At 37.4% G+C, this 12719-nt stretch overlaps 1 protein-coding gene across 1 annotated transcript in view; it reads left to right on the top strand.

Annotated features, from left to right (window-relative positions):
- ADGRG7 (adhesion G protein-coupled receptor G7) overlaps positions 1-12719 on the top strand; it is a 90321-nt gene that overhangs the window by 45187 nt on the left and 32415 nt on the right. The window contains 3 exon segments of the mRNA XM_019923208.3: positions 8581-8694; positions 8696-8925; positions 9800-9896. Coding sequence (XP_019778767.2) covers positions 8581-8694; positions 8696-8925; positions 9800-9896 — 441 coding nt within the window.

Here is a 12719-nt window from a genome sequence, read left to right as displayed (position 1 = left end):
CATCTGAGGTGGGAGAGCTGAGTTCAGGACATTGGACCACCAGAGACCTCCAGGCCGCTCCTAATATCAAATGGCGAAAGCTCTCCCAGAGATCTCCATCTCAGTGTTAAGACCCAGCTGCACTCAATGACCAGCAAGCTACAGTTCTTGACACCCCATACCAAACAGAAAGACAGGAACACAACCCCATCCATCAGCAAAGAGGCTGCCTAAAATCATAATAAGGTCACAGACACCCCACACAACACCACTGGACGTGGTCCTGCCCAGCAGAAAGGCAACATCTAGCCTCATCCACCAGAACACAGGCAGTGGTCCCCTCCACCAGGAAGCCTACAAAACCCACTGAACCAACCTCACCCACTGCGGGGGAAAAAATGGGAACTATGAACATGCAGCCTGCGAAAAGGAGACGCCAAATGCAGTAAGTTAAGCAAAATGAGAAGGCAGAGAAATACACAGCAGATGAAGGAGCAAGGTAAAAACCCATCACCCCTAACAAATGAAGAGGAAATAGGCAGTCTACCTGAAAAAGAAGTCAGAGTAATGATAGTAAGGATGATCCAAAATCTTGGAAATAGAATGGAGGAAATACAAGAAACATTTAACAAGGACCTAGAAGACCTAAGGAGCAAACAAACAATGATGAACAGCACAATAAATGAAACTAAAAATTCTCTAGAAGGAATCAATAGCAGAATGACTGGGACAGAAGAACGGATAAGTGGCGTGGAAGATAAAATAGTGGAAATTACTACCGCAGAGCAGAATAAAGAAAAAAGAATGAAAAGACTTGAGGACAGTCTCAGAGACCTCTGGGACAACATTAAATGTCCCATCATTTGAGTTATAGGGGTCCCAGAAGAAGAGAAAAAGAAAGGAACTGAGAAAACATTTGAAGAGATTATAGTTGAAAACTTCCCTAATATGGGAAAGGAAATAGTCAAGTCCAGGAAGCACAGAGAGTCCCATACAGTATAAATCCAATGAGAAACACGCCAAGACACACATTAATCAAACTATCAAAAATTAAATACAAAGAAAAAATATTAAAAGCAGCAAGGGAAAAGCACCAAATAACATATAAGGGAATCCCCATAAGGTTAATAGCTGATTTCTCAGCAGAAACTCTGCAAGCCAGAAGGGAGTGGCAGGACATATTTAAAGTGATGAAACGGAAAAACCTACAACCAAGATTCCTCTACCCAGCAAAGATCTCATTCAGATTCAAAGGAGAAAGTAAAACCTTTAGAGACAAGCAAAAGTTAAGAGAATTCAGCACCACAAAACCAGCTTTACAACAAATGCTAAAGGAACTTCTCTAAGCAGGAAACACAAGAGAAGGAAAAGACCTACAATAACAAACCTAAAACAATCAAGAAAATGGGAATAGGAAAATACATATCGATAATTACCTTAAATGTAAATGGATTAAATGCTCCCACCATAAGACATAGACTGGCTGAATGGATACAAGAACAAGACCTGTATATATGCTGTCTACAAGAGACCCACTTCAGACCTAGGGACACATACACACTGAAAGTGAGGGGATGGAAAAAGAAATTTCATGCAAATGGAAATCAGAAGAAAGATGGAGTAGTAGTTCTCATATCAGGCAAAATAGACTTTAAAATAAAGACTATTACAAGAGAGAAAGAAGGACACCACAAAATGATCAAGGGATCAATCCAAGAAAAAGATGTAACAATTGTAAGTATATATGCACCCAACCTAGGAGCACCTCAATACATAAGGCAAATGCTAACAGCCATAAAAGGGGAAATTGAAAATAACACAGTTATATTCAGGGATTTTAACACCCCACTTTCACCAATGGACAGATCATCCAAAATGAAAATATATAAGGAAACACAAGCTTTAAATAATACATTAAACAAGATGGACTTAATTGACATTTATAGGACATTCTATCCAAAAACAACAGAATACACATTTTTCTCAAGTGCTCATGGAACATTCTCCAGGATAGATCACATCTTGGGTCACAAATCAAGCCTTGGTAAATTTAAGAAAATTGAAATCGTATGAAGTATGTTTTCTGACCACAATGCTATGAGACTAGATATCAATTACAGGAAAATATCTGTAAAAAATACAAACACGTGGAAGCTAAACAATACACTACTAAATAACCAAGAGATCACTGAAGAAATCAAAGAGGAAATCAAAAAATACCTAGACACAAATGACAATGAAACACCACTCCCAAAAACCTATGGGATGCAGCAAAAGCAGTTCTAAGAGGGAAGTTTATAGCAATACAATCCTACCTCAAGAAACATCTTGGACTTCCCTACTGGCGCAGTGGTTAAGAATCTGCCTGCTGGTGCAGGGGACGTGGGTTAGAGCCCTGGTCTGGGAGGATCCCACATACCATGGGGGCAGCTAAGCCTGTGTGCCACAACTACTGAGCCTGCGCTCTAGAGCCCACGAGCCACAACTACTGAGCCCGAGTGCCACAGGTGCCAAAGCCTGAATGCCTAGAGCTGATTCTCTGCAACAAGAGAATCCACCGCAATGAGAAGCCTGTGCACCGCAACAAAGAATAGCCCCTGCTTGCCGCAACTAGAGATAGCCCGTGTGCAGCAATGAAGACCCAACATAGCCAAAAAAAAAAAAAAGAAACAAGAAACATCTCAAAAAACATCTAACCTTACATCTAAAGCAAATAGAGAAATAAAAACAAAAAAACCCCAAAGTTAGCAGAAGGAAAGAAATCATAAAGATCAGATCAGAAATAAATGAAAAAGAAATGAAGGAAATGATAGCAAAGATCAATAAAACTAAAAGCTGGTTCTTTGAGAAGATAAACAAAATTGATAAACCATTAGCCAGGCTCATCAAGAAAAAGAGGGAGAGCACTCAAATCAATAAAATTAGAAATGAAAAAGGAGAAGTTACAACAGACACTGCAGAAATACAAAGCATCCTAAGAAACTACTACAAGCAACTCTATGCCAATAAAATGGACAACCTGGAAGAAATGGACAAATTCTTAGAAAAGCACAACCTTCTGAGACTGAACCAGGAAGAAACAGAACATATAAACAGACCAATCACAAGCCCTGAAATTGAAACTGTGATTAAACATGTTCCAACAAACAAAAGCCCAGGATCAGATGGCTTCACAGGTGAATTCTATCAATCATTTAGAGAAGAGCTAACACCTATGCTTCTCAAACTCTTCCAGAATATAGCAGAGAGGAACACTCCCAAACTCATTCTACGAGGCCACCATCACCCTGATACCAAAACCAGACATAAGATGTCACAAAAGAAGAAAACTACTGGCCAATATCACTGATGAACATAGGTGCAAAAATCCTCAACAAAATACTAGCAAACAGAATCCAGCAGCACATTAAAAAGATTATACACCATGATCTAGTGGGGTTTATCCCAGGAATGCAAGGATTCTTTAGTATACACAAATCAATCAATGTGATACACCATATCAACAAATTGAAGGAGAAAAACCAATTGATCGTCTCAATACATGCAGAAAAAGCTTTCAACAAAATTCAACACCCATTTATGATAAAACCCTCCAGGTAGTAGACAGAGAGGGAACTTACCTCAACATAATAAAGGCCATATATGACAAACCCACAGCCAACATCGTTCTCAATGGTGAAAAACTGAAACTATTTCCTCTAAGATGAGGAACAAGACAAAATTGCCCCCTCACCATTATTATTCAACATCGTTTTGGAAGTTTTAGCCACAGCAATCAGAGAAGAAAAAGAAAAGGAATACAAATTGGAAAAGAAGTAAAACTGTCACTGTTTGCAGATGACATGATACTAAACATAGAGAATCCTAAAGATGCTACCAGAAAACTACTAAAGCTAATCAATGAATTTGGTAAAGTAGCAGGATACAAAATTAATGCACAGAAATTTCTTGCATTCCCATACACTAATGATGAAAAATATGAAAGAGAAATTAAGGAAACACTCCCATTTACCATTGCAACAAAAAGAGTAAAATACATAGGAATAAACCTACCTAAGGAGAGAAAAGACCTGTATGCAGGAAACTTAAGACACTGATGAAAGAAATTAAAGATGCTACGAACAGATGGAGAGATATACCATGTTCTTGGATTGGAAGAATCAACACTGTGAAAATGACTATACTACCCAAAGCAATCTACAGATTCAACGCAATCCCTATCAAACTACCAATGGCATTTTTCACAGAATTAGAGCAAAAAAATTCACAATTTGTATGGAAACACAAAAGATGCCAAATAGCCAAAGCAATCGTGAGAAAGAAAAGCGGAGCTGGAGGAATCAGTCTCACAGACTTCAGACTATACTACAAAGCTACAGTAGTCAAGACAGTATGGTACTGGCAGAAAAACAGAAATATAGATCAATGGAACAGGGTAGAAAGCCCAGAGATAAACGAACGCACATATGGTCACCTTATTTTTGAAAAAGGAGGCAAGAATATACAATGGAGAAAGGACAGCCTCTTCAATAAGTGGTGCTGGGAAAACTGGACAGCTACATGTAAAAGTATGAGATTAGATCACTCCCTAACACCACACACAAAAATAAACTCAAAATGGATTAAAGACCTAGATGTAAGGCTAGACACTATGAAACTCTTAGATGAAAACTTAGGCAGAACATTCTATGACATAAATCACAGCAAGATCCTTTTTGACCCACTTCTTAGAGAAATGGAAATAGAAACAAAAATAAACAAATGGGACCTAGTGAAACTTCAAAGCTTTTGCACAGCAAAGGAAACCATAAACAAGACAAAAAGACAACCCTCAGAATGGGAGAAAATATTTGCAAATGAAACAACTGACAAAGGATTAATCTCCAAATTATACAAGCAGCTCAATATCAAAAAGACAAACAACCCAATCCAGAAATGGGCAGAAGACCTAAATAGATATTTCTCCAAAGAAGATATATAGTTTGCCAATAAACACATGAAAGGATGCTGAACATCACTAATCATTAGAGAAATGCAAATCAACACTACAATGAGGTATCACCTCACACCGGTTAGAATGGGCATCATCAGAAAATCTACAAACAATTAATGCTGGAGAGGATGTGGAGATAAGATAACTCTCTCACACTGTTGGTGGGAATGTAAATTGATATAGCCACTATGGAGAACCGAATGGAGGTTCCTTAAAAAACTAAAAATTGGGGCTTCCCTGGTGGTGCAGTGGTTGAGAGTCCGCCTGCCGATGCAGGGGACGCGGGTTCGTGCCCCGGTCTGGGAGGATCCCACATGCTGCGGAGCGGCTGGGCCCGTGAGCCATGGCCGCTGAGCCTGCGCGTCTGGAGCCTGTGCTCTGCAACGGGAGAGGCCACAGCAGTGAGAGGCCCGCGTACCGCAAAAAAAAAAAAAAAAAAAAAAGGTCATGTACCACAATGTTCATTGCAGCACTATTTACAATAGCCAGGACATGGAAGCAACCTAAGTGTCCATTGACAAATGAATGGATAAAGAAGATGTGGCACATATATACAATGGACTACTACTCAGCCATAAAAAGAAACGAAATTGATTTATTTATGGTGAGGTGGATGGACCTAGGGTCTGTCATACAGAGTGAAGTAAGTCAGAAAGAGAAAAACAAATATCGTATGCTAACACATGTATATGGAATCTAAAAGAAAATGTTTTCTCATCTGGTTTTTCCTCCCAAACTCAAGATGTATCACAATGCTTCTTTCCTTCAGAATTATTTCTCTGTAATAAATTCCTTCACAACTGTTTTCTCAGATGTGTAGATTCTGGAATTTTTTGTTCTAAAGATATTGCCATTTAAACATTTTTTCCTGAAGTTTATTTAAAAAAATTAAAAGTCTGTAGAAGTGTTGAAAGAGACTAAGTGAACACCCAAATACCCTTCACCTTGATTCACCAGTTGTTAATATTTTGCCTTCTTTCTTTTTCTTTTTTTTCCTGAAATTTTGAAAGTAAGTTGTAAACATCATGACTGTCATCTCTAAATTCTTCAAACATGTATGCATCTCCCAAAAACAAGGGCACTCCTAGATAGTATAATATTATTATCCTCACTCAGAATATTTTACTCAAGAATTTAACATTAATATAATGTTATCATGTTAATGTCCATATTCAAATTTCTCCAGCTGTTCCAATAATGTCCATTTTAGCTGTTCCCTCCCCAATTTATTTAGTAGTTGTGTCTCTTTAGTTGTCTTTAGCCTAGAATAATTCCTCTGCTTTTTAAATTTGTTTGTTTTGGTCTTTCATGACATTAAAATAAAATATTTGAAGTGTTCAGGTTAGTTATTTTATAGAAGGTAGAATATTCTACAATATAAAATTTCTCGGAAATTTTCCAATGATTAGGTACAGGTTACATATTTTTGATGAGAATTCTAATCATTAAGTCTTTTTCATTGTGGCACAGCAAGAAGTGCATGATGTCAGTTTGTCCCGTTATTGCTGTGTCATTTGCTTCCTTGTTTAAGTAGTGTCTTGTAGATTTCTATACTGTAAAGTCTCAATTTTTCCCTTTGTAAATAATAGGCAATCCATGCAGTGAAACTTTGGGACTGTGTGAATATTCTGTTCCCCAACTTTTACTCAGTGGTTTTGGTATTCACTGATGATCCTAACTGGTATATATGATTACATTGGTGGGTGAATGATGATCTCTAATCTATCATTCTTTCTATATTTAGTCACTATATTACTTTGGAAAGAAGTGTACTCTCCAGTGTAGCTGGAGGGAGTCCTTTCATGTTGTTTTTTCATGTCCCTATCAGTCTATAAGCGTTTCCTTATTTAAGGCACAGCAAGATGGACCAGGTACATCTTTCACTTTTTCTCCCCCATACCTAGAATCAGCTGTTTGTCCAGAGACCCAGAATTATTTTTGATTCTTTTCTTTACCTTTCACACTTAATGAGTCTCTTGCCCTTCGTTTAAGATTTTTACATTGAGTGCTTACTATGTGCCAAGCAACATGTGAGGAGGTAAATACAAAACTATGAACAAGACATATAAACTCCCCTCTCCCTTGGAATTTACATTCTCGGGGGGAAGACAGACATTGTACAAGTATATACAGAAATAAATATATAATTAAAAATTGTGGTAAGTGCCTTGAAGGAAAATTACATGCCATATAATTATGTCTGTCATGTAAAGTAAAATGGCTCTTATATCTGTCTTTTCATTTGTAAAGACACTTGAACAGACAGTTATTTGGTTCCATGTGAGTAAGTTGTGGTAGCTGCATAACTATTGGTTTGGCCAAAAAGTTCATCTGGGTTTTTCTGTAAGATGGCATGGAAAAACCAGAATGAACTTTTTGACCAACCAGATAGCTTCTTTGCCTAAAATCTCACTCTTTCCAATTGTCATCATATTTGTGTGTGTGTGTGTCCTCTATCAACTTGTTTTTAGCAGTTTTGCTGTCATAGATAGTATATATGTTATATATTTCTGTGCATATAATAAAAATGCACAGAATATAGTAATATACAGAAGACCCGTTTGAAAATAGCCTGTTCTCGCTGTAGATAATTTATGTTTGAAATTGGAGAAAAATTAAAAACTAACTTTACTTTTATATAAATGGATTCTTCTGAAAGCTTTTTGCATTTCTGCCCATTAAAATTTTCAGAAGGCTTAATAAAATTTTGAATTATCCAGAAAATCTCAACTAAAATATCATGAGGATGGACAGAGTTCTGTTTTAATACAAGCTTTTTATTCAGTGTGGGAATCCAAAGACTAAGTAGGACCATGGTGGAATGTTGTGGTAGGACCGTAAAGGATATATAATTAGCAAACAGATTTGTTCATCAAATTCTGAGACCTTAGAAATAGAGAAGTTCTTGAAGGTGTTAGAACTTTAAGCACATTAATAGTGAAATATTTATTTCAAGAGGCCTTATAATCTGAAAAATTCATAAGGATCTAGATGGTAGTGAATGAAATTTTATAACTTTCTTTAATACCAGAGAGACCTGTGATATGTCATGAGTTTCAAAGAGAACTTGGTTCTACACCCACAAATTATATCTTCAGATGAAGGAACAGTCCTTGGGCATGTTTTACATTAGAAGACCTTGTTGTGGACCACAGAAGTATAAACATATTGTGGACGCTAAGCACCACTGTCTGATGGATAAGTTGGCCCTGGCTGCCAGGCCTTCTGCTGCATTCTGTTAGTTATATCAAGTCACTGGACAGCCCTGGGAGGGGGCTACACTGGGCATAAACTCCAGGAAGTAGAGTTCACAGGAGGGCATCTCTGAAAAACAGCTATCACCTTGGATTAAAAGACAGGTTCAAGAAAGGAGGAATCAACCTGTTTTCTCAAACTCACTTTGTGAGAATCAGATAAGAAGAGAATGTTTCTCTGGTGTAGTTGGGAAGGTCCGTTTACCAGCTGGCCCACTGAGCTATGAGCTAGATTTACAGTGGGTAATAATATTCTTTTGTTCCCTCATGATTTCACTGGAGTATTTTTTTTTCCACTGGAGTATTTTTTGTAGTTGTTTTGTCTATTAATTTTATTTATTTATTTATTTTCAGGAAAGTCAGAAAAACCTCAGTAACCTGGGTATTGGTCAATCTGTGCACATCAATGTTGATTTTCAACCTCCTGTTTGTGTTTGGAATCAAAAACTCCAATAAGAACTTAAAGACACTATAGTGACACTGATAATACTGACTTGAGCAATAATGAAATGTCCAGACAAGACACCGTTGTCATCTCAAATCCCACATGCACTGCGATTGCTATCTTGCTGCACTATTTTGTGTTAGTGACATTTACCTGGATGGGACTCAGTGCTGCCCAGCTCTATTTCCTTCTTATTAGGACCATGAAGCCTTTTCCTCAGCATTTCATTCTTTTCATCTCTTTAATTGGATGAGGTAAGTGTTTGCTTCTTCACTTACTCAGGAATTTAATTTTGTTGAAATCACTTAATTTAAACAAACACCTATTGAAAACCTAATAGTACAAGGCCCTGTGGTAGGGGAGATGGAAAATCCAGCAATCACTAAGAGTGCCTTCTGTCTAGTGAAGGAGTGTCTTCTCCTGTGAAGAAGGCAGATGTGATCAAGGCAGCTATACTAGATACATCATGAGCTAACTTCAAGATGTTCATTTCCTTTAACATCTCTATTTATTTGACTTGAGATTTAGACCACATATAAACTTCCTAGCTACTTTATTTTTTTTGTAAATTAACTTTATTTCTTTTTTTTGAATTTTATTTTATTTTTTAAAATACAGCAGCTTCTTATTAGTTATCTATTTTGTACATATTAGTGTATATAGGTCAATCCCAATTTCCCAATTCATCCCACCACCACCCTGACCCTGCTTTTCCTAGCTACTTTAAAAGAAATGTTTCAAGGCAATCAGAGTGACTCTTTTAAGAAAAATAATTTGAAAAATTTAATGAGTTCCAGCAAAGGAGAGTTGTTTTCGTGTTATCTAAATTTAAATTTATTCAAGTGAAAGAGGAATTAGACCATTTAAGAGTGGAAATTGTGGTAAGAGTTACAAAGAAATCAGAAATAGTATAGGATTGATATGTATAGCCAATACTGATAGGGAAAGGAAAACACAGAAAAACTATGTCTACTGTTGACCTACATCTGTAGGATCATTTAGTACACTGTCTATAGTGGAAAGAACAATACATCCTGAAAAAGGTCAGGTGTATAATTCATTCATGTTCTTTTATAATTAATCCCAGTCTTGGGTAAATTATTAATTCTATGACTCTTTATCACATAGGAGTCTCAGCTATAGTGGTAGCTGTGACAGTGGGAATTATTTATTCTCAGAATGGGAATAATTCACAGTGGGAGTTAGACTACCGGCGAGAGGAAATGTAAGTTTATATTTTTTCAAATGTCCATTTCTTTGATATGAGTGTAACTATTCAATGACATTGAGTCCAAGTGTCACTGTAATATGCATATCACTTTATAATTGTCATAACTGTGTATTTCAAATTCTCAAAGAATACATTATATTTTAAATATGGTGGCATGAAAATTTCCTATGATAAATCCTTTCATAAAGCAAGTAATTGTCTTCTAAATTTATAAATGTGAACTTTTTAATATTAAATTTGTCTTCTTTGATTAAGTTTGAAAATCACAGGACACAAGAAGTGTGATCATTAGTGACCCCTTATCTTAGTTTTCTCATCTAGAAAATGGTAATAACAATAATAGTAATACCTGCTCTGGGGTTACTATGAAGGGTTAAGCAAGTGTGAAAACATTTTCACACTTGAAAATGTTTGAAGAGCAGTATCCATGAAATATCCATGCTTATGAACCAATTCTATGTTGATATGATTATAATGAGTATTTCATGATGATTTATCACACATAAATTCTCCCTGTGACTCCAGCATGAATATTTAACTGTCAATAATGGAAGTACCTGAATGCATGGTATTTGCCTTCCATGTGGGGAGAGTAAGAAAGTGGGGCTGAACTCTATGTGTATTTCTGCTACCAAATGGCAACTGCTCTTTAATTTATCTTCCCTTCTTATTTTATAAATTCAACCATTCGGATCCCTGGATTCTGCCTTAAGTCCCAAACCAACTCTAATCAAAACAAAACTCTTGGAAATGTGCAAGTATACCCAAGGGAAGGCTGTGGTGTCAGAGTGCTTACCTATTTCCAGGGCTGACCATGACCAAGTGTAGAATAGGGAGCTAACTGCCTGGCTTGATTTTAGGAGCCATACACTCTAGGCACTATTTTCTCTGTTTAATTGGGATTAAATATCTTTTAATGAGTTTTAAAATTTTAATTCCACAATTAGATATCAGGAGTAAAATGCAAATATCTCATGGGAGAGGTAATTCACCTCAAATTGCATTATTATTAATTTCCTATCCTAACCCAGCCACAAGGCTAGACCTACTCCTACAGAAGTCTTCAGTAGAAAGAAGCCTGCTGTCTTAAATTTATTCACACCAAGATGTAAATAATTGAGAGCAGATTCTTTCCTGAGTACAGTATTAGATGTTAGGGAAGACACTGGGCGACTGATAATAAGAGTTGGGAAGAGGGGAAAGGATGTGTAACATGAATATCAGCTTCATCTTGGACCCTTATCTCCCACTTTCCACCCTATACACACATCAAGGCTCACATTTCTTCAGGATATATTTAGAAAGAGGAGGGACTTTTTTGGGTTTTCTTGAGTTATCTTCCCAGAAGTTGCTCCTCAATATATCATACTCCCTGTCCCCCCACCATGGCTCCCAGTTCTGCCAGTCATACCCGAAACCCCTAACCCAGTTCCCTTGATGTACTGCTATCTCTGCCAGGACCCAATTAAGGGGCGACTGCAGGGCAGGCCACACTCCTATTTAATGCTCTATTCCTCAAATCTCTGTCCCACCATATAGGCTGTTTCAGACTTCCCTGAAGGGTTGAGGTAACCCTTGGGAAATGATAATGCATGAGGAAGAATTTTCTGGAAGCATATGCTATATCTTCTACAGCTGTCTTTTCCCATGTTTCATGACAAAATCACCAAGGAGTTAAACGCTTCATCTGAGGTTCACCTATGATGCTCTCCAGACCTCAGGTTCATAGATGTTTGTCAGATGCAACCTTGACCTTGTGACTCTCCAATCTCAATTCTAGAAATCCCACTCCTACAAGGGTTACTCTGCCTGGAGGATCCATCTGTCTCCTCAGCAGTCTGTTTTTCAAAATCTGGGTGATTAGATTCAGAATAGCTAAGGGAGAGGCTCATGAGAACAAATCCAGTCTGACTATCTCTCCAAGTAGTACAAAGGATGGAGGAGGTGAGGAGGTGTCCCTTCCTAGTGCACACCTCCTCATGGCCACAGGCATCCAAGCCTGTTTCCCATCCAGGTCTCCCCATCTGTGTGAGGTAACTGAGGAAACTTACAGACATTTGTATGCACACACACACAGATCTACAGTACAAATAGTAATACTTAGAAATTGTGTTGTCTAAAGTTTAAATAACTCATGACTCATACAGATAAAGATAAATATTTGTCTAAATTGTTTCATAATTTGCAAGTCTGTCTTTATCCGATAGAGTTGGATATTCATTTTCTTTCTCTATCCTGTCCTCCCCTTTTAAACTGTGTTTCTCTAGGCTGCCTGGGTCAGAAATATGTCCATCTTTTTAATTTAAAACTTTGATGGCCACTTGCTTAGTCACCAAAGAAGTGTCTAGAGATGTGAAAGTACTTCTCAGCAGGATTTTATTAAATTCTTAGCCAAGTGCCCTCCTATTTCTTCTGTGTCGGGGGTTGTGAGATTGAAGATGGCAGGAAGGTTGTCCTTTGGTTACAGATGAAAGGACATGGAGGCCCAAAATCCTGAAGATAAATTTTATTCTTTCTCACCATTTTACTTAAGGCTGGACCTAATCTATCATTAATGGATTGGAAGCACTCCTTTTCATTTTTTTTAACATTTTATTTTATATTGGAATATAGCCGATTAACAATGTTGTGATAGTTTCAGGTGCACAACAAAGCAACTCAGCCATACATACACATGTATCCATTCTCGCCCAGACTCCCCTCCCATCCAGGCTGCCACATAACATTGAGCAGAGTTCCCTGCGCTATACAGTACGTCCTTGTTGTTTATCCTTTTTAAATATAGTAGTCTGTACATGTCAATCCCAAACTCCCTAC

The sequence above is a fragment of the Tursiops truncatus genome, chromosome 4 (assembly GCF_011762595.2).
Source record: "Tursiops truncatus isolate mTurTru1 chromosome 4, mTurTru1.mat.Y, whole genome shotgun sequence".
Taxonomy (NCBI): Eukaryota; Metazoa; Chordata; class Mammalia; order Artiodactyla; family Delphinidae; genus Tursiops; species Tursiops truncatus.
The sequence above is the reverse complement of the archived record's forward strand: the minus strand, read 5'-3'. Positions and strand labels throughout refer to the sequence as shown.